The sequence below is a fragment of the Mangifera indica genome, chromosome 2 (genome assembly GCF_011075055.1).
Source record: "Mangifera indica cultivar Alphonso chromosome 2, CATAS_Mindica_2.1, whole genome shotgun sequence".
Lineage (NCBI taxonomy): Eukaryota > Viridiplantae > Streptophyta > Magnoliopsida > Sapindales > Anacardiaceae > Mangifera > Mangifera indica.
In genome coordinates this window covers 16,944,196-16,966,469 of record NC_058138.1, presented here as the reverse complement: position 1 = coordinate 16,966,469, position 22,274 = coordinate 16,944,196, and the positions used below count along the sequence as shown (strand labels likewise).

Genomic DNA, 22,274 nt, shown 5'->3' with positions numbered 1-22,274 from the left:
GTTTTTGGGCTCAAATTAGGCCCAGCTTTTCGGTTTTTGGGCTCGGCCTATCTTCTACTTGGTTTCTCCCCTATTCCGTCTTTCCCAAAACCCCTTGAAACTAAACCCTAATTCTTCACTTTACCGTCCGGATTTGAAATCGGTTACACTTCAGGTAGAGTTTTCAACTTTTTCATTTTCCAAGTATGTAATTATATTATGTGTGAAAAATTTCATCTTTTTAAAGCAGAAATGAAGCTTGTTCACGTAGCCTTTCGATCCGTTAATACTTACATATTACATAAATCTTATCGATCCACCATCACCAGAGCAATATCTACAAACCCATATTCAGGTAAAATTTGCGTTTAATTAACTGGTTGTGTTTCGATTGTTTTGAAAGTTTAATATTAAAACATTTTTAATTAGGCAATGATGGTAACAACACAAGTGAGACTGCTGATGAGTTTGAGCGCCGGATATTCGGTGGCGTATCGGGGAACAGTTCAAGTTCAGATTCTTTTTTCCGAAAGCTGGATAAAATGGAGAAGGGTTGGAATAGGTCTGCTTGGTCAAGTAATTTGAACGGAGGGAATAGTTCATCATATATGGATGGTTTGGATGACAGTTTTGATACTCTATCCGATGGAATGGATGGTAAGTTACAGAAAGCTGCAACGTATTTTGAGTTCGATCCGGAAGAAATTGCAAAGGATGATTACGCTTATCGGCCGGATGTCAGTTTTCAGCCTGGAACGACTTATACAATTAAGGTATGTAAAGTGGTTTATTATTTCCATTGTGTGTTTGGCTTATTTGGCATTGCAGATCTATCTTTTCTGTGAAAAGTGTAATTTTTTTCAAAGCATGGAATGTTAAAACTTTGTTTGTTGGCTTCTTTTTTTCTTGAGTTGACATATGGATCTTTGATATCTGATGCTATTAGTATTGATACTGAAAGAATTACCATGTTAAATAGCTTGTTAAAAGTTAAAGGAGGTTCTCAGCATTTTTAGTGATTGCATGGAAAAGAAAATTTTAGAGTCATCTCCTTCTTGTATGGTTAATAGATATGGAGTAATAATGTGAAGCTACCAATTTGACTCACCCTCTCTTTTGATTTGAGAAAAAGTTGGTGAAAGTACCTTATACCAACTCTGTTCAGAAATTTCTTGCTTAAGTTTATTTTAGAACCTGATGATGTGGAAAACTTTTGGTGTGAATTTGTAAGTTTGAGCTATTTCAACTCACAAGTTGACTTAATGATATCGTTTTATTGAAAGCAATAACTGTCAGGAAATGGTATTTTCTAATTTGATGGTTGCAGAAGTTTGGTTGATGAGACAAGTAAGCAAAGTGGGCAAATTAACTAGTCTTGAAGCTTCGACCGTCTGTGACTGATGACATTAAAAAAAACCTTGTCTATCTCACGTTTAGGCATTCAGTATTTGAATGTTTTTTACCTTAAAAGAACCAAAGCACTGTCAACATTTGTTTAGTTGTTTATATGTGTAAAAAATCAGTTAGGCATGAAGAGAAAACAATTGTGCACATGGAAAGTGGGCGGCTTTGCTATCATAGTTATGGCGTCCAAAGTAACCTCAAACATTAATTAGATAGTGTAGTGCATGCTTGTGCTGCTTATTCTTATGATGTTCATTCTGTTTCTCCGCTATATTACTTCTGCAGCTATATATTTCAACAACCAATCCTGCAAATATTTTTTGAAATTCTTTTTTGTGTCTGGGCTACATTTTGAAATATGCCGCATTTACTATCTAAAATGTATTTTGGAGTCACTGGTTGGCACAAAATGCTTAATTTGTTCTGAAGCTTCACCTGCATTACTTCTGAGGCTATGTTTTTTTTTTTCCTTTGTTTTCCATTTCTAACCACTGTATGGCTTTCTGCAGGATCTTGATATTACGAAGCCAGGAGTACGAAGACCACCCAGAAGGCCCCAGTTTGAAACATCAACAGAGGAAGTTCTAAGAAAAGCTGATTTCAGGGTTAGTCTATATATAACTTATTCTGTTCAGGTTACTTTTTACATAGCATGTCTGTTCTACAGTTTGACGATTGCTACAAAACCTTGTTCATATATGGGCTTTGACCTTTTCTTTTGGTTCAGTTGGATTTGTGTTTCAATTAAACTATGTGCACTTATACTAAGTACTAATTTGGGTATCAATGATAATGCATAGCATCATTCTTGTGTATTTACTCTGCTCGTCTCTATATAGCTTGCTCATCTTGGTAACCTAATCAACTGTAGTCTCCTTGCAACACTTTATTAAACTTTTTTTAAATATCATCATTATCCATGATGTTTACTTTGGAACATAACCTACTCTGTGTGTATTATTATGTGCAGAATGTCGCATTTCTTGCAAACTTTATAACAGAAGCTGGAATCATTATTAAGAGGAGCCAGGTAAGGCGGAGTGAATATTTGTCGAAAGGAATCTGTTTTTGAATGATCAGAAGTGAACCTTACTTTTAATTGATTTTGTTGGTCATTTTGAAGACTGGCATTAGTGCCAAGGCTCAGAGGAAGGTTGCAAGGGAGATCAAAACAGCCCGAGCATTTGGACTAATGCCATTCACAACTATGGGAACAAAATCATTTGTTTTTGGGAGAACGATGGAGGATCTTGATCGGGATTACGAATATGAGATTTATGACAGTCAAATGGATGGTGATGTTGATGGAAAAGATCAGTTTTGAGCATAGTATCTTGTCAATATATAAATCTTAGACTTTTGCAGAGAGTCTATCAATGGATAATAGGCTATTTATTTGATTCCATGTATGTTTCTTGCTTTCACAAACATAGCAAATGGCCTAGATTTTAAAGTTGATAGGAAATTTGATTCGGCCGAAAGAATTTGATCATTGGTACTATTGTGGTGTAAACACAAGGTATTTAACTTAAAAGAAAATTATTCACTCAAGTTTTGACATTATGGTTTTAGTTTTATATATCACTGCACAAGAGCATTTTCTCAAGTTCTTCTTTTACAAGATTCATGTTATGAGTTTAAAAATTGTGTGATGAACATGGATGTACTGTAGCAAAACCGTACATTCTCTTTGCAGGAAACAGCGACTACTTGGACATTTCTTTGATTACAGCCAAGACTCAAGCCTAGAATTGATGATACATTTCTTCGACCTTTACAACTTATGATCATGGTTGTTGGATTAGAAAAAGATAGTTGCTTCTTAAGAAGATTGAACTGTAAACAATTACCCAGTTGTCAGATGTACATTGTTGTGGGGTTGCCTTTAAAATCATTCAACTAGTGAAGACGTGCAATAGCTGGAAGCTGAATTAATAACAATTAGGACTTACATTAACAAACTAATTATAGCTCTAAGTCAATCCAAAACCATATGATTTCAGACCATTAACAATACTCTCCGTGACTCATCAAAGTTTATTGCATTGTCTCCTGTATTTTATGGTTCGGTTCAGACTATTTCAAATGCACAACATTAAAGACTTCTTTTCCCCCTTTTCAACATTTTCTTTCTCATCCAAGTGAGCCTTTCTTCATTTCATAATTTACAGTCAAGGAAAAGTTTTGGCCAGCCCCACAACCAAGGAGAGTCTCCAAATTTCAAATGGCCACCATCTTTTCTTAATTTAATTCATCATCTCTCACCTTTGTTATTAATTTTAAAAAAGGCCAAAAGACTTTTCCTGCCCAAGGTTAGGTGAAATCTCAAACTCATACCTGTTAATTTTCAAAAACTCAAATATCTACTTTTTTATTAAAATTCATTTTAGGATTTAAGGTAAAAATGTTATTTAGTTTAAAATATTTAAAAAACTAAAGATTTATTATATTTTCTTCCACCTAAAATTTGAAAAATGATTATTTTTCTTTCAAAGTTTTAAAACTATCACTAGTTTTGACAACCATTGCCTTCTCCAATCATGTTCTCTATCCCTTCCAACTTCTCTCTCTCTCTATTATCAGGGACGAAAATGAAGATGATGATGATTTGGGAAGGAGGGAGAGAGACCATTAATTTCATCGAAGAGGGAGGGAGAGAGATCAAGGACTAAGATGATCAGAGACGGTGAAATTCGTCGTCTTTGGTGACGGTTTCAAAATTCTAAGGGAAAATTATTACTTTTTAAACTTTAGATGAAAAAAATTTGTTAAATTCTTAAATTAAAAGAGGGAAATGTGACCAGTTTTAAGTTTTTTTTTTTTTTAAATATTTTAAGTTAAATGATATTTTTATTTTTAATCTTAACAGTGAATTTTAACAAAAAAGTGAATATTTAAATTTTTAAAAATTAACAAATATGAGTTTGAGATTTCACCTAACCTTAAGTGGGAAGTCTTTTGGCCTTTGAAAAATATTGGGGATATATTTATAATAATAAAATTATATGTACATACTTTTGATTATATAAATGAATACACAAATAATATATCATCATTTTTAGGTGATTTTAAATTTATAATAAAATAATATTTAATTATTTAATCATTCATTTTATATATATATATATATATATATATATATATATATATATATATATATATATATATATATATATATATATATATATATATATATATGTGTGTGTGTGTGTGTGTGTGTGTGTGTGTGTGTGTGTGTGTGTTGTATAAAATTTCTCCATTATTAGAATTCCACAATTTTTGGAAACCTATAGGAATATTTTAATTATGGTAGACTATAGGGGAGGTCGACAAAATTAACTCTTTATTTTATTTGATTTATTCGCTCTCTTTTCTTTCTTTATCATTCTCATCGTGCTCTCATTTTCTTCCTTGTGCTTTCAACTCAATGAGGAATCAAACCCTGACATTATTCTTCGTCAAATCTTTCAAATGACACCATTAACAAGGCTCTCTCGTCTCTTTACTTCCATCTTTATCACATTCATCGCCACCATCTTTTTGCTGACTACACCCGTTAATCCTCTCGGCTCAGCCTCCACATTTATCGTCACTGATAATACCACCACCGTTTGCGGTATCATTGCTGGTGAACCCGCACAAAGAATACTATGCTTCCAAGACGGTGAACATGTCACCGTTTTGCCAAATGTTTCTTTCCAGGCTATCTCTGGTGGCCGTAACTTCTTCTGTGGACTCAGGTCGGATGGTTTGAGCTTGCATTGCTGGGACACCAATGTTGTCGTAAACTCAACCTTTCAACCAAGACGTTTGTATTATAACCGCACCGTTCGATTGACAGATGTAGCTGTCGGTGATGATCAAGTTTGTGCTAGAGAGGTCAACTCTGGCTTGGTCAGATGTTGGAGAGGTAGGTCTTCATTTCCATCACCTGATGTTGAGTTTAACTTCAAAACAATCACATCAGGGAGCGGGTTCACATGTGGGATTTTGAGTAACAACAGCGAAGTTTATTGTTGGGGTGAGAATAGAATTGGAGATAACATTCAAAGGCAGTTTGGTAACTTGTCAATGTCGACTTTGGTTGCTGGAGAGTCTCATGCCTGTGGGTTGGATGAAAATGGGCATTTAGTTTGTAAAGGTAATAATAATTCTGGGCAGCTAAATGTTCCTTTCAGTTCAGCTTATGAGTTTTCTGGTCTTGCATTGGGAGCAAATTTTAGTTGTGCTATTAGGGAAAGAAATGGATTGATTACATGCTGGGGAGACTCAAAAATGGTTGATTCCGAGATTGCTGCAATAAGTGATGTTTCGTTTGAGTCCATTGTTGCTGGTGTGAGCTTCATATGTGGGTTAACCACCAGGAATTTTTCTATCATTTGTTGGGGACCAGGGTGGCTTAATGCATATAATTTACAAAGTGTTGTGCCATTGGGAATGATAATTCCGGGTCCCTGTGTTGAAAGTTCATGTAACACATGTGGCGTTTATCCGAATTCTGAGTCCCTGTGTGATGGCTCTGGATATATTTGTAGATCATGCCAAATTGAGCTCCCACTTTCAGTGCCATTGCCATCAGTAGCACAAGCACCATCACCAGTTCAACATCCATATTCTTCTCCAACAAAACCCCCAAATAAGCTTTCTTTGATATTTATTATTGTTGGTTCAGTTGGAGCCTTTGCAGGAATTTGTGCTGTTGTTTATTGTTTATGTGCTGGAGTGTATCGTTTATTGCACAACAGAATTTATAGTTCCGATCATCCCAGTATTGCTGCTGTAAATATGGCTAACAATGGCTCAAATTTGCCATCTTTAAGAACGTTTTCAATTACTCGCCAGGGTTCAAAGACATTGGGACGCCAAAGAAGTGGATCATCATATTCATCTCGCACAGATAAGACTGAAATCTTTTCACTCTCGGAACTTGCCGCTGCTACCAACAGCTTCTCATCGGAGAACAAGATTGGCAGTGGAAGTTTTGGCAGTGTTTACAAGGGCAAGCTCCAGAACGGACGTGAAGTCGCGATTAAAAGGGGAGAAAATTATGCAAAGATAATCAAATCCAAGGAGAAAGAAAGTGCATTTGAGTCTGAATTGGCATTGTCATCAAGGCTTCATCATAAGCATTTACTGGGACTAATTGGATACTGCGAAGAAAAAGATGAGAGGCTTTTGGTGTATGAATACATGAGCAATGGGGCACTTCATGACCATTTGCATAACCAGAGCTACACTGGAATGAACAGCAACATTTTGAATTCATGGAAAATGAGAATCAAAATTGCCTTAGATGCTGCTAGAGGGCTTGAATATCTTCACAATTATGCAGTGCCTCCAATAATTCATAGAGATATCAAGTCTTCAAATATACTTTTAGATGCTAACTGGACTGCTAGAGTCTCTGATTTTGGATTATCTCTGTTGACTGATCAAGGATCAGTGTCAACCAAGGCAGTTGGAACATTTGGGTACATAGATCCTGAGTATTATGTACTAAATGTACTAACATCAAAAACTGATATTTATGGCTTAGGAGTTGTATTATTGGAGCTTGTCACAGGAAAAAAAGCTGTGTTTAAAAATGAATATGGAACGGCAAAGGACCTGGTAGCATATGCAGAGCCAGAGATAACAGCAGGGCATCTAAACCGGGTGTTAGATAAGAGGGTGGCGGCGCCAGATATTAATGAGAGGGAGGCGTTGGAGGTGGTGGCTGCCATTGCCATTCAATGTGTCAACTTAGAAGGAAAGGAGAGGCCAAGTGTAACAGACATTGTTGCTACTTTGGAGAGGGCACTGGTTCTTTATGAGGATACTAATGCTGTTAGCTTCTCTACCACTACATTCTCATTCCCTTCTGATCGAATCCCATATTTCATGTAGTTTTTTTTTTCATTTTTTTACTGTTTCAAATTTTTGGTTCTCAACTTGTGATTTCATCTTGGTATACACCTTTGTTTTTGTTAATTGATAGACTTAATTTAGTGGTCACTTATAGAGAATGATGTCCCCTAATTTCTTGTTATTTCTGTCGCCTTGTTCACCTTTTTTGTGCTTTAGGCCAAGTAACTAAATAAATCAGCTGGTGTGGGAGACATCGGGGGAGGGGATTTGTACGGATTCCAAGAAAATCATTATTCCAGGACCAGGGTGCAGACTTTGAAGCAATCAAGCACTAAAATTTAGTGGAACAACCTGTCGTACATAGTTATACCAGCCAACTGGAATCAAGATGATATTTATGTCGGTAAAATTATGTATACGTGATGATTAAATAATTTTAAATTAAAAATTAAAAATATTTAATTATATAATAATATATATAAATATATATATTTATGTATTTAAATATATAATATTGTTCTTCTATATGAGCATCAAGTTAAATAAGAGTTAACCAAATCAAATCATAAATCAACAAAAAGGGGGCATAAAGTGTAAGATTCCAGCGGCCGCGGGTGATGAGTTTACAGGCTGCCCTGGGAAAGACAATGGTGGTGAACGTGAGATTTTTAAACAATTTCACTTTGGCTTCATATTTTATTGAGGGATAACGTGTAAATAGTATCTTATCATTGGATTTTTCAGCCAACACAACTCAGTCTGTCTATGTATGAATATGCATTAAAGGCTCGTAAATAAAGAACAAAAGCTCATCAGGTTCCCTTGATTACTGTTAAAACAGTGGACATCAGATTCTTCTTCTAAAACACAGAAACAAATTGGGTTCACATTGTTTAATCATAGAAAATTCTTTTGAATGGTATCATAGATCAATCAATACAGTCTGTCCTGAAAAGACAACCCAAACTCTTATGATTTTCTCGTTCAAAAAAATAATTAAATAACATTGTAAACAAAAATTATTGGCTCAATTATAAAAACATTAAGCAGAGGTAAACGTTTTGGAATGCAAATTGACAGGCCCTGGAGTGACCGAGAGGGTGCCTGCTGGTCGGTTCAATATGTACATCACCATTTTTCACAAAATATGCAGCTGGTCCACATTCTGAGGTGGTCGGTTTTATTTAACAATTTTCAAAGGAAAAAAGTCCATTCATTTCTGAGCTATTATGTTTTGATCTTTCAAACATAGATAGTTATACTTTAAGTCCAATAGCCTAAGACATCGAAAATTGTAATTTACCCTGATTATGCACGAACCATAGGCATTTCACCATGTTGGAAGTGATGGATTCATTTCGGATCTATAATTTGATAATCACTTATATATAGAGTACTATTAATCTTTAATAAGACATTATAATTATTCAATCAATGAAGTGTTAATAATTAATTTTTACCTATAAACAATATAATTTGATTATTTAATCATATGATATCTGTTATTAAGACATTAAATTAAGGAAAATTATAATAAATGTTCAAAATTAAAGGGTGTTAAGCAAAATTACCTAAAACTCTAAAGTTTAAGCAAAAATACCCTCAATTTGATAAATAACCAAACTGCCCTTATATATAAACCCCACATTTCCCACGGTTTTACTGTTTAAAATCAGAGAAAATTTGAATCTCCTACAGGTCAACGGGTTTTCGCCTTTTTCGTCGACTTTTCGTGTTTTCTGACAACCAAAAATGACAAATAAGGATAGTATATCATTCAACTTCTTGTTTAAATCAATTTATTGTTAGGATTATTAAGATTTGAGGGGGATTTTGAGGTTTGAAAGTTTAGAGTTTCAATTTTGAATAATGCATAAAATGTTTTGATTTTTGGTTGTTTTGTTAGAATTTCTTGAGGGATTTTGTGTTATTAAATGTGTATATTTGATTTGTGTTGAAATTAGAGGATAAAATGCCGATTTTTGGCCGAAAAATGGGTTAGATTTGTCGGCGTTGTGGTAACTCCCACAGGTGCCTGTGGTGTGGGGTGGGGGGGGGGGGGGGGGGGGGGGGAATTTAACGTTTTCAAAATTTTAGGGGGAGGGGGAACAAGGGGAGATCTACAGGGGTTCGTAGAAAATTTTACACTGAACCGTGGGGCGGTCCGTGAAAACTGTGGGTTGGGTGGAAATTAACTTTTTTAAAACTATAGGGTATATGTGAGACAGACTTTGAACGACCATAATTTTTTATCCAGGAGAAGTTACGAGGCCTGTAATATATCAACGCGAAGCTCGTTTCGAGCTCTATAACGACAATCAGCTTTGCTAGTTGCATCGAATTTGGAGGCCAAAATAAAACTATTTCAATGTGTATTATGCAGTTTTTTGTTTTATCAAATTTACGATTTTCGGTTTTTATGATTTTAAGTTTGTTTGTGATCAGGCTAGACTTTTTTGATATGTAATTTTCAAATTTGATATTTGTAATTACGATTTGCTTTTTTAGACACGTTTTATGATATAATTACGAAATTTTTAATCGATTTTTCGGTTTTCTCGTTCATAAGCTATTTGAACGTGTAGTTTTTAAAATTCAGATATGGTTTTTTAGATTTTTGAGTAATTTTTTTATTATTGACATTTTAAGATATTTCAATATATCTATTTATTCATAACATATTATTTTCAATGTAGTTTTCATGAATTGACTTTTTTCTATTCGAATTCAGAAATACAAATTTTTTCTTTTCGAACGAACCCGTAGTAATTGATATTAAGTAAAAATGAGAGTAAAAGTGAGTATTTAAGTGATATAAAAAATGTATGTAATGAGAGTGAGAGTGAGAGAGTTTATATAAATGTAATGAATGGTAATTTTGGTATTTTTTAAAAAAATTAGGGTGTTTTTGCTTAGAAATAGGAATTTGGGCATTTTTTCTTAGAAATAGTAAAATTGGGTATTTTTGCTTAATGGAGGGATAATTTGGCTATTTATTATAATTTCCCTTAAATTAATATCTATTTCAAAGAGTTTTTAATTAAATTATATATACAAATAAATTGTATAATTTTGTATACATAATCTAAGATAATATATACTTTTGTTAAAAAATGTAAAGGTAAAATCGTCATTTTATTAATAATATTAAAAAAATATATAAAATTATCATGTTTTCCCTTTAAAGTTTTAAAAACTAATAACTTTACATTTACTTAAAGTTTTTTAACTTTTAAAAGTAGCATTTTTTTTACCAAAGACGATGTTTCAACCCACGAATCTACGACTACCCTTCATCTCTCCAAAGCTTTCATGAGACGTAATGAAGACGCGTCTTCGTTGATTCCAGAAGAATTTATGAAGATGAGTCTTCGTTGACTCCACCGATTCTTTTAGAATTGACGAAGTCTTCGTTGATTCTAGACAAATCAATGAAGACATATCTTCTTGTCCCGGAGAATGAAGATTTGATGGTCGGAGATAATTGGTTGAAGCGTCGTCACTAGTGGTGGCAGAGCGTTTGGAAAATAAACCCTAAGTTTTGGAGAGGGATATTACTTTTGAAAGTTAGAAAATTTTAGGGAAGATAAAGTTGTTAGTTTTTAAAACTTATGGGAGAAAATTTAATAATTTAATAATTTAATATTATTAATAAAATGACGATTTTAACTTTATCACTAACAAAAAATTCTAATGATAGCAAGTCTATGTGTGAAATTTTAGATTTTTTAAACCTAATAAATATGATTTTGAGAACATATTAAAACTTATATAGGAAATAGTCCTTCCGCTGATTAAAAAATTGTGAAGTTTGGGCTTCAAATATCGATTAAACCAATTCAATGGGTTAGTCTCATCGAGGTTTCACATTTATTATCCATTACACAAATCACTTGCATTCTTCTTTAGAAGAATCTGGCTCCTAGCCAAGTCCATATGTATTCTCTACTCTTTATATTCTCAAATCAATCATGGAACCATCTCTTTCCCTAGTGACAACCATCGCATTTCTTTTGTCTTCAAAAACAATGCATAGATTCACATTTATCATTTTGTTTAGCGCATTTTCATTTTTCCTTCTCTCTGAATTATGTAGATCTAACTCCTCTTCTCTTACAAAATATACAACAACTAACACCCAAAACGGCAAAAGCTCAGCACAAAAAATAATTACACTAACATCGGAGAATTAGTGTGTATAACTAGACAAACTCGAAGCGCATGAGAAGTTTTACTGAGCTGAAACTCTCTCCCTTGCGGTTGAAAAGGGGGACTGCACGAATGCCTGGCCTCAATTGAAACACAGGCAAGCAAGTTTGGCCTGCAAAATCATCTTTCTCAGACATGTTGTATTCATAAACTTCAACTCTAAGCAATGCCAGTTCTGGAACTGTCAATGCGAATGTAAATTCCTCTTCCCAAACTGGGCTCCAACTGTTCAGTTTTTTCTTTGTCTTCTTCATTGTCTTATCCGCTGGTACACCAGCTATGCCAACCTGCTTCACACACTGCCACAAATTAATACATCCAATCTTCACAAAAATTATAGTATGCACAGAACAGAAGAAAAAATTACCCTGGTGTAGAAGTGAGGTGGAGACCAAACAGTACACTGCGTTGGTTTAAAATCCAAATGCCATCCATCTCCCATATACACTTTTACCTATCAAGTCAATTCACATTATATGAATAAAAGAAGAAATGGGGTGGGATGAAACGATGGATCGAAAACATTTTTAATCAAATTGCATATGTACTCACCTTCAAGATTTTCTTCACTGGCAATTTTTCTTTGGGATCAAAAACTTTGCCATTTGTACCATATTTCATCAAGAAATCAGGCTTTTTCACATACCCACACCCCGCATTGGCTCTGAACATCCCATGCATCAGCCAAAGAGATTTACCATATCCCTGTCATTGGAACAGAGACAGCTTTTTAGAACTCAAAAATACTAGAAAAAAGGCAATATAAATCACTCATTAACATTACAAAACTGATCAATACCTGCATGTTAAATGCAACCATTTGAGCTCCATGCATCCATGCAATTAGTGGCTTGTAATTAGAGGAGTTAACTCGAGTTTGTTTGGGGTATATCCTCAATACATTTTTCTGGGTGAATCTGAAGAAGCATTAGAATTGGTCAGTCTAGCAAAAAGTTAAAGGGACAATGAATAACTTTGTTGATTAATAAACATAGATCTATTTAACAATTACCTGACAATATCTGTTCCAAAAGATGTAGTGGCCTTTCTGAATTTTTTTTCACTCAAACTAAGACGTCTAACTTTTCCAACTTCAAGTCTTAGTTCGTCCTTCAACTGACGACCCTTTGGTTTTCCTGAATGAATGCCGATTAAACGCTTGTATGCTAGTGTTCCATATAATGGGCGTGATTCTTCATCATCTTCATCATACTGATTTTGTTCACTTGTATCATAATCACTACTCTGCCAGCAACAAGAAGAAAGAACAAAGAGAATGGTGTAAAAACCTTAAACTTCAATTAATTTGGTTGACTACAACTTCTAATTACATTGATTTCACAGCCCACCTTTTCATCATCTGCTTGATCAACTGAAATGTCTGATGAGTCCTTCCCCCATGTATCTTCATTAGAATTATTTTCGTTCACTGGGTTGTATCTTTTGCTAGTGGTACTTCTAGTTTCAAGGTACTCTTTTGGAGGTTTTGTTGATATGATAATGCGATATTTCAGTTCTTCCGGTGAAGGAAACTCTTTTAAACATTTGGTTTCAGGGTAAAATAGCATTTCACCAAATGTTTCAGTGATCATCTACAAACAAAAGTTTCAGAAATCGATTAACCAGTTATCATTGAGATCAGATTAATTGCCAGGAAAAATGAAAATTACCTGAGCCACTTTAGCTTGAAGATCAGGTGTCAAATGGTCTTCAAGAGTAATAATTACAGGGAAGGGTGATGCAGAAAAGGCATGCTCTTTAATCGATCTCAAGCATTTGATTAGTTCTATGGGAGCTGTCAAAGTCCTTTATGCATTAATTCAGCAAGAAGAATGAAACAAACATGTTAGAAGTTAAAAAAACTCAAGAAAACTTCAGGAATTGACTTTTGTTGAGTTTGTATATACCTTCCATGAAGAACATGCACATTATCTTTAGCAGAATTTGGCCATAAATCAAGCTCAATAGCTCTTACTCCTCTCTTCAGTGCCTTAATAATTGGGACATCGCTGCAATCGCTACTCAATTGGTTTCCAGTCAAATATGAATTATGGCCAGTGAATATGAAATAGTGAGACAATGGAGCTCTCATGTCTTGGCAAACCTGAAGCAATTCAAGTAAAATGCTACTAACTGACAAAAGAATAGAATAAAAAGATTATGGCAAGTTGGAGATGTGATCAGTAAATCTCCCCTTAAGTTGGTGCATAGATTTCACTTATGTCCAACTTGTCTAAAAATCTTGGGAATAATCGATTTGAAACTGTTTTACTAAGAATATTAGCCATGAATAAAATCGGAAATATGAATCGCAATCCTCAGCAGTAAGCACAAGAATTGCTCTTACCTGATTCAGAATAAAAGAGTTGTAATCTGTGGAGAACAAGTAATGTTGAAAATCATCAAGAGTTAGACTGCGCCTGGCGAATTTCGAAAGGTGGTACCGTCTCTGCAAAATCTGCTCCACTATTTGCTGTGCCTCCGCCATTGACGTGCCAACATGACCCTGAACTTCTGCCAAGAACCGCCGCAGCTGCTCCACCGTCATGTGGGTCCCACCTTCCGTGTATTTGTTGAACATCTCCTTCACCTCCGTCACTGGCCCGGCCTCCGTCACCCTACTTTTCCTAGCAAAACACGAATGCAACCTGCAACTGCCCATCTCTCAGTCGTCAAAAAATCTTTCAATATCACGTTTCCTTGATACAGAAGAAACAAAAGCCTGGGGTTGGAAGACTAATGTGTAAGGTTTGGGACCTTTTATACTAGGAAACAAGGCGCGTTTTTTCATTTATTAATTGCGTCGTCGTGGAAATACGCAGATATTTGGTTGTTATTTTAATGGTGCATATTCAATTCCAACTGTTACACACTGACTTAAATTTGGCCATACATGGAGATGTTATAAGAACAAATTCTGTCATGCTTTAAGAACGAAAATGGATTCGCTATACTAAATGAATATCACATAAAATGGAGAAGAACATATTCTGATACAGTCATGGTATAGAATATTTGTATTTGTGTGGTTTATGGAGGCAATGGCCAAATATTGTCAAGTCATTTCCGTTTTTTTCATTTATCTGGATAAAGTTTATTTATGGCCCTGTCCACAACCAAATCTAAAGCCTCTTCTTTTTGAACAGAGATATCAATTAATTATATAAAAGCACACACAGCACTTTTTTCCTTTTCTCATATGGAACAGTGTGAAATTGACTGCACCATGTAAAATATTTGAGGTATTGCTATATTTCCTATTAAATTATATGAAGTTTTATGGCATCTGCGATCTCAAGTATTTTACATTTCTTCCGGTTTTGGAAGACATCATATGGGGATATGAAGGAAACTGTCCAGCAATGAAGGCATTTTCAAAAGATCAAATTCTGTCCCTACTTTGTTACTTGGTAAGTAGTCAGAAATAACTCAAAATTGTTAAAAAAAAAAAAAAAAGATACATCTATCGTTTACCAGAGTTTCAAGTCTTTAAATAACTTAAAAGAATTTCCTTTAGAAGATTTTCCAACAAAAAAGCGTATGGGAAAATCTGGGTAGTTGACTGTTGACCGTAAAGCCATGCAAGAAAATAAAATATCATCATTTGTTGTGAATATGATGGATGACTTGGTCTGGTAGATAACATAAAATCATCTATCAGTGGAAAAGGATCATGGGATGAGGACAACTTATTTATTTATTTATTTTTTCTTTGTTTTATAGATGAAGCCTTCAAGCAATATTCCTCTTAACAACTCTGGTCTTGTTTTATATGGTGGTTAAATTCATTCGAAATTTAATTCCAACTTGTAATCATAATTCCTTTATGTTTCCAGTGTGAATCTGACCCCTGTAAGTGGAAGAAAATGGACAATGGGAATATTAAAACAGAACTCCGTGAATCACATGATGTTCAGCAGATTAAAATATACATTATATACAGGGTGATCAAATAACTATGGAAAAGTTTAACCAAATAAAATACAGAGAAATGGACTTTCTACTTTTTCACTGTCTCAGACAAAATCAAAACGCATCAGAAGCCTTACTGAGCTCAGCTTTTCTCCCTCTCGATCGAAGAGGGGAACAGCAGGTATCCCTTTTTTCAACTCGGAGACTGGCTGGCAAACAAGTTTGGCCGGCAAAGTCATCCTTCTTGGACATGTCATACTCCTGAATTTCAACTTGAAGCAAAGCAAGTGCAGGTACAGTCAATGGAAATTCAAACTCTTCCCGCCAAACAGGCGCCCAGTTGTCCTCCTTTGTCTTCGTTTTCTTCATTATCTGATCTACTGGCAGTCTGGCACCCCCGCTATGCCAACCTGTATTACAGATGGACAATAAAAAATAAAACAGCATGAATTGAAAGTTTGTACATTCGGTGCCCAGGTTGAAATCTAAGCTTTATGTTGATGCAGTATCAATTTGCAGCTTACCCTGCAATAGAAATCTGGCGTGAGCATAGATCAAGGTGTGCTTGTTTAAGATCTAAATGCCCTCCATCTCCCATATAAACTTTGACCTGAAAAGTCCTTTTCACTTGCAATTTATCCTTGGGATCGAAAACTTGACCATTTGGATCAACATTCAATAGAAAAGCAGGCTTCTTGACATAATAACCACACCCTCCATTAGATCTAAACATTCCATGCATCAACCAGGGAGCTCTACCACATCCCTGGCATTAGATCACAAGTGTTAGTATTGGAACAGTCTGAATCTAACTAAACAAAATTATAAACTAAAATATGAAGGACTGAAATAGACTCAATTTATTTGTTCACTCAAATTATTTTACAGATTTGCAGCTAATTATTTCTCATTCCTCCCTTCCCATCATCCTCCTGCCTGAATTTCACAATGTAATATTACTTCATTGGACTGACCTTACTGAGTAGATTGCTCAACTTGGAAATGCATTATCCACCTTCTTTATATTAAGTTTATATTAATTGATTTGAATCTAAATTGGACTCCATATAATATTTCTAATTCTAATATCATTTTCCTAGTGATATTTAATAATTTAATAAGTTCCTAATTAAACACTAATATTCTTCAATTATTGAGATCCTAATGAGACATTTTGAGTGAAATTGGGCTTGGCAGGTGTGTAATTTTTGTGGAACTTGGGCTGGCCATTAAGATAAACTGGGGAGGGCTTTGCCCCACGGATCCTGGGTTATGGGCCACTGTTGGGGAAACCCATGTGTTAAACTGATCCGACCCGACTCCTCTTATTGTTTTCTAAAAGCTCCTCGCCATCACCATCGCTCACCCCAAATCAATCGGCTCATGCACCCACAATTGTCCTTTAACCTTCTTTTTGAATCTGTTACCGGCATTATTTCGACGACCATCTCAAACTGTTGCACGTATACTTTCACCGTCGTCATTTGCCAGAGAGCCGCCAACTTCTCATATGAATTTTCGGACTGGTCACCGCCAAATCGTTAAATCAACTCAATTGTAAAGTACGCCTAGTCCGTCATTGGCATCTTGGCCCTCTCTCACCTCAACCATTGAATTCTCAAACCCCCCATGGCGATGAAGGCAAGTTGCACCTTCAATTCTAACGAGGTTCCATGAAACTCGGAACACTGTTCAACGCGATAAATTCAACCAACCAGGTCCATTCCATCGAAAATGGGTAATTCCACCTTTTTAAACGTTGATTGTTGGTTGTCATATGAGATGAAGGGTGGCAAATGTTGTTGTGGGGTGGCTGAAAAATTGACTAAGATATTCTGAGGGTGGAGCTGATGAGTCGATGGGGTTCTCACCAGTGAATCGAAGTAACTCTTTCAAATGAACTCTTTCTGTGATATGAACATGTAATTAAGTAAAACAGTTCTTCTAAATTGCTTCTTGTTAAAGTTTGATGTGAATTCCTATGCTATAAAGATAGATTTCAAGAAAACTATTAATGAACTATCAAAGTATGTCATTCACAGTGTAATTGCTCTTGAATTAACATGTTGGGTGTTTGTCTAAATTCATATTCAAATCCAAAACTGTCAATAGTCTTTTGACTCTACTTTTAATTTGTTTGAAGTCCTGTCACATGTTATATTGCATAAAGATGAAAAAAAAAAAAAAAAGGTACAAAGAGGAACTCCACTGGTTGTGTTCTTGGATGATTTCTTGTTATGCCATTTTCTGTTTTCCATTATGTTTAAATATTTCCTTCTCGGAGTTTAACTCAAATCCTTATGAACAAACAATTTCCGTGTAACCTATTGCAATCACAACTTTCTATCAAAACAGTTTCAAGGGTGTAATACAGAGTGTTAGTGGATGATTAAATTTACAGTTTTCATCAACAAAGAGCAACTGCACAATATTACTCAAACCGACTGCTTAAACAGAAAATATCTTCCGCACTTTCTTTATCTTCCTCCGACAAATGGGACAAGTTCCAGCCTCTTCTGCAATCCTGCAGAGGTCACCGGGATTAGATTTCTTAGTTAAAAACTGAAATCTGTAATGTTGCAGTTAGTATTAACCAAATAAGCACAAAGGAAAAGTGGATATGAGCCCCAGAAAGATTGATAAAGTAAGAATTGCCTGCTTCAGGATTAAATGCAACATTTTAACAGGAAGGTTGGTGTTCATTTACCTTGTTCCACAAGTAAAACAGGCGGCGCAGTGTCCACATGGGAGAAAGAAGCAATCTCTTGGGGAATCACAGCAAATGACACAAAGACGCCTGGGATTGCTATTATTTTCCCCTTCGTTTGACAAATTTCCTTCAAGAGCTTTTACTGCTAGCCATTCATCTAAATCTTCATCATCATGTGATACAGAATCATAAGATGAACCCCAGCTTGAGAGATCGTCGTCTTTGTTTGAAAGCAATGGAGCTCGCTCAGATGCCATATCTCCAGCTTGAATTCCTGTTCCATTTCCACTGGTAGACTGGAACACGTTGAGGAATCTAAAGGCCAACAAGATGAGGATGGTCATCACACCTACAATTACAAATTGAGAGGCATCAAATTTAGAGGAGACATTTTTTCTTAGTCCTTAAAAATGAATTAAAGGGAAACAAAACTAACCTGATCCAACAACATATGCGATCCATCGGGGTCCATATGAGAGTTTGACATACCAAGCATTGCTGGAACCCTGAAAGAACCATATTTCATACAAAATCATAAAGAACTAGAATAGCAACACTGACCAACATATGAGAACTGGGAAATCTATGGGATAAAATTCCTTGAACAGCTATAGGAAAGCATTGAAACAACAAAAAGTTAAACATATATTATCCTTTTACCTCTGTTGGACCTGGAGATGTTAGGACAGCAGCATTTGCCCCTACAAGAGGAAGAGTAAAACTACACTGACGACTGCCCAGTGAACACTTGTAACAAGCCTTAGTTGTATTATAGATGAAGGCACTGATTGTGAAATTCAATTGTACCTGTAAAAGGCAAATTTACTTGGCAATAAATTGTCTAATAATTTGAAGTTGTCAACATTTTCTGTAAAATATAGTCCCAAGTACAAGATTATAGCAACTAAAGAAAATTCTGTGTATCACAAGCACTCATTTATTTTCATTGGAAAGGGCTACAGGTACCACAAGAATCTATTGAGTGCTTATAGGGAAGTAACTCAAAATTTTAGTTTCTCCATAACTCCCGTTAACTCCCACACCAGACCATTATGCTCATTTAATAATTTAAAATGAAGAAAGACAAGGTTCAAGAACTGTAACAGAATAATTTGTAAACAATTCTTATGCAGCCAAATCAAATGGCAGATCTCAATTTGATAAATTACAAAGTTGATAAAATTCTACTAGAAGAATATAGAAATGAAATTTTTGACAAATTACCTCCACTTCTTGAGAGTTTAAATTACCCACAGCAATATAATAGGTTGAAGACTCAGAAATTTCTTGCTGGATCTTACCACTTCCTGTGGAGGAAAGCATCCCAGCTAGAGTAATAAAATCAATCATGAAGTAATAAAACATATTTTCACATATATATTTTACCATGTATAATGTCCCACGACAAAGTTGTATTAGGATATGATGGGTCGTCAATCCACTCTTCAAGACTTTCACTGCCTGCAAATTTATTAAAGAAAACAGAGTTACATTTTAGCACCAAGTTTTTTTTTTTTTTCCTCAAGCATGCAATGACAACCTACTATTATAACAATACACAATAAGATAAAGCAGTAAGTGAACTTAGGGCTTATATGGGGGAACTATAACATATCTGACTTGGCTGATAAGATACTGGTAATGGAACAGTTCATGTTACTGTTGGAAATACAAACCCAAACTCAAGTTTATCACATTGGGTTATCAGCAAACAAGATGATTCACAATCAAGATAATGAGATGAGGTGTATATCAGCAGACTATGATATAAGATAAAATAAAGGAATTCTAGAATTGTCCTTGTACTTCCATATGTTCTGCTCTTAGCTCATTGTAAATATACTTGAACTTGAGCTGAAATAGAAATATCTCAACTCTCCATTCTTTGCTTTATACTTTCTGCATATTTAAGTACTACATTCTTTCTTTTTCTTCTTTTCTGAATCGGAATGGTACGCAGTCATACAATTCCGGTCGTAAATACTAGGGTGCACATTTAAGTAGTTGAGCTTAATTGATTACTATATAAAACTGACTCTAAAAGGGTTAAAACGATAATTTATTTATTATCTTATTAAGCTAAAGAACTGGTAAATTGTTTCTGCCACTTTTGTTAAAATGTGTTTTAAATTGAAAGAACATTTCACTTAAAATTCTAGAATTGATAAAAAGAGTATTCCATAAGAGGCGAAGAGGTGTTCCAAACAATAAAATAGCAGAACAAGGTCATTTAAAGCAAGAAATGATCATTCTAAGCATTGTAAAAGGGCAGAACGATCACTCTAAGGATTTTGTCATTGCCCGTTCTAGAAGCATGTTAGCCGTTCCAAGGAGGAACAAGTCATTCAAATGGCATACCATTGGTCATTCCAAGCATGATGATTTGCGGAAAGGGAACAAGCTTGATCCAGGCAGAACAAGCAAGGCTGGAAGTGTGGAATAGATGTTCCACCCTTGGAAGACTCCTTATGTTAGACGAGACTAGAAAATTTCAGTTGGGATGAAACTGTATATTGAATTTCACTATATAAGGGAAACTAGAGTTTAATAAATGAACAATGATTCCATGTACATAAACACATTGATGAACCAGGTGAGAATTTGTGTGTCTTGGATTGATTACTTCTGCTATAGAATTTCTCTTTAGTTACTGTGTCATTCAATTAAAGTCTGTTGCAAAGATTAAAAAGTTTTCACAACACTTGTTGCAAGTCTTAAAATGTTATGTTGCAACCACATCTTCTTGACACCATTGACATTCAACCATGAGGCAGAAAATTATAATTTCCAAGTGCTTCTAATTGTTGGACAAGAAATTACCTTGCGCAATTACAAGGGATAAAGGTGAGGTACTCGGAGATATTACTCTGTATGAGATATCCACATTGGACCCCTTGTTAAGGTAGTATAACCACTCCTGTAAACAAGAGGACAAAACAATTTCACCCCATTAATCAAAGCAAAGTCTCCAGAAATTTCTTAAAAAGAAGTAAAAGCAATGAATATAGCAAGTGGGTAAGATTTTTGCATTGTGCAAATCAACTTGAACCACTGCATTGTGAGTCTCAGTCCAGGTGATTTCAACATCCAAGGGAGGAGGTTTGTGAAACCCATATAGAATTAATGATCCAGAACTTTGCTGGTCTAGTTCTTCAACCTGTTATGAGAAAATATAACTGTTAAAAGCAGAGTCATTGCACAATGAGAATGAGTTGAAGAACAAATGCATCAAAGTCACCTTAATAGATTGAACGAATATTGAGTTAGTTTGTATGAGGCGGGAGTAATTAGGGCCCAATTGTAAATCCACAGAGCCATAGATACCAAGAATCATAGTCATGGAAGCTGCTGGAAATAAATGTTAAAATCAAAACCAAAAAAAAAAAAATCAAAGATGAGATTAACTCAGTAGAAACAAGCATCCAGAATTATATTCCATTAGAGAATGAAAGAAAAGAAACAAACCGAAGAACCAGAAGGTGACGAGCACAACAAGGCAAGACCAAACGTCATCTCTCATGCCACCGCGTGCAACATCTGAAATGGAGATATTGATATGATACGACGCCGTAGAAGACGCTTGTTGTTGTTCTTGCTGCGGCTGTTGCTGTTGTTGGGTTTCATCATTGTCCTCTTGAACACGGGAAGTAGAGATTGGGGACAAAGAAGAAGAAGGGACAGAGTCATGTTGACTGTCGCTTTGAATATGGCTATGGGTATGTCCGTTTGATGTTTCTTGTTCCATAATCTGGTGAAGAAAATTTAAGAATCAAGAAGTTTAACAATAAAAAAAAACTCTTTAGAGTTTCATTTTCTTCCTCCTTTTTTTAAAAGGGATAACTGAGGATGAGAATGCAGAGTTTAGTGGGAATCAGCCGTTGTCGATTCAGAGGCGGTGGTGGAGACTCAACTAGCAGTCTTCTCTAGTCTTTCTGTTCCTTCTCTTATTCATTTTTCCGGGACTGGTCGTTATGTTTGAGTCTGACCGTTTGTTCAAGGGCTTTTAGTCTTATACATATAACCATTTTATTTTGGGCAAATGATAATTGCCCACCCCAGCTTTGATTGGAGCTGAACGTTTCGCTATTTAAGGTTTATAGTATTTTTTCACCCATCCATCAAAATGAAACGTTAATTCTAACAATCGAAAATTGTTTTTATCAATTTATATAATATATTTAAGTTTCAACTCAGTATACGATAATATATCATA

The 22,274-nt window shown here is 35.1% G+C and overlaps 4 protein-coding genes and 1 long non-coding RNA gene across 9 annotated transcripts; 2 read left to right on the top strand and 3 right to left on the bottom strand.

The window, feature by feature from the left end:
- On the top strand, positions 1-2,934 carry LOC123200592. Of its 2 annotated transcripts, none has more exons than XM_044615853.1 (6): positions 1-154; positions 230-334; positions 409-752; positions 1,893-1,988; positions 2,354-2,413; positions 2,507-2,934. In XM_044615853.1, exons 2-6 carry the CDS (start codon positions 232-234, stop codon positions 2,705-2,707), a joined length of 804 nt encoding a protein of 267 aa, XP_044471788.1. In that variant the 5' UTR covers positions 1-154; positions 230-231; the 3' UTR covers positions 2,708-2,934. The 2 variants fall into 2 exon arrangements, with proteins under 2 accessions (XP_044471788.1, XP_044471796.1); XM_044615861.1 differs by having other exon boundaries at positions 104-154; positions 227-334.
- A 1,920-nt stretch (positions 2,935-4,854) lies between these two features.
- LOC123208623 (putative serine/threonine-protein kinase-like protein CCR3) lies at positions 4,855-7,401 on the top strand. The gene has a single exon (XM_044626153.1). The coding sequence runs from the start codon at positions 4,855-4,857 to the stop codon at positions 7,267-7,269; it is 2,415 nt and encodes an 804-aa protein (XP_044482088.1). The 3' UTR covers positions 7,270-7,401.
- Positions 7,402-11,024: 3,623 nt separating this feature from the next.
- LOC123206577 (phosphoinositide phospholipase C 4-like) lies at positions 11,025-14,198 on the bottom strand. Its single transcript, XM_044623768.1, has 9 exons — positions 13,787-14,198; positions 13,347-13,543; positions 13,110-13,245; positions 12,789-13,031; positions 12,452-12,684; positions 12,239-12,356; positions 11,992-12,144; positions 11,807-11,893; positions 11,025-11,726 (listed from the first exon to the last, which is right to left on the bottom strand). Exons 1-9 carry the CDS (start codon positions 14,099-14,101, stop codon positions 11,433-11,435), a joined length of 1,776 nt encoding a protein of 591 aa, XP_044479703.1. The 5' UTR covers positions 14,102-14,198; the 3' UTR covers positions 11,025-11,432.
- A 1,123-nt stretch (positions 14,199-15,321) lies between these two features.
- Positions 15,322-16,185, bottom strand: LOC123209814. Its single transcript, XR_006501135.1, has 2 exons — positions 15,876-16,185; positions 15,322-15,761 (listed from the first exon to the last, which is right to left on the bottom strand). It is a non-coding gene; the product is annotated as an uncharacterized LOC123209814 (long non-coding RNA).
- A 1,478-nt stretch (positions 16,186-17,663) lies between these two features.
- LOC123209243 (E3 ubiquitin-protein ligase APD2-like) lies at positions 17,664-22,030 on the bottom strand. Of its 4 annotated transcripts, none has more exons than XM_044627124.1 (10): positions 21,527-22,030; positions 21,300-21,409; positions 21,090-21,218; positions 20,882-20,978; positions 19,448-19,522; positions 19,286-19,368; positions 18,722-18,868; positions 18,498-18,567; positions 18,059-18,410; positions 17,664-17,887 (listed from the first exon to the last, which is right to left on the bottom strand). In XM_044627124.1, the coding sequence occupies exons 1-10, from the start codon at positions 21,804-21,806 to the stop codon at positions 17,800-17,802; spliced, it is 1,431 nt and encodes a 476-aa protein (XP_044483059.1). In that variant the 5' UTR covers positions 21,807-22,030; the 3' UTR covers positions 17,664-17,799. The 4 variants fall into 4 exon arrangements, with proteins under 4 accessions (XP_044483059.1, XP_044483060.1, XP_044483061.1 ...); XM_044627125.1 differs by having other exon boundaries at positions 20,882-20,980; positions 21,092-21,218; positions 21,300-21,406; positions 21,527-22,027; XM_044627126.1 differs by having other exon boundaries at positions 17,664-17,875; positions 21,527-22,020.
- Positions 22,031-22,274: the final 244 nt, after the last annotated feature.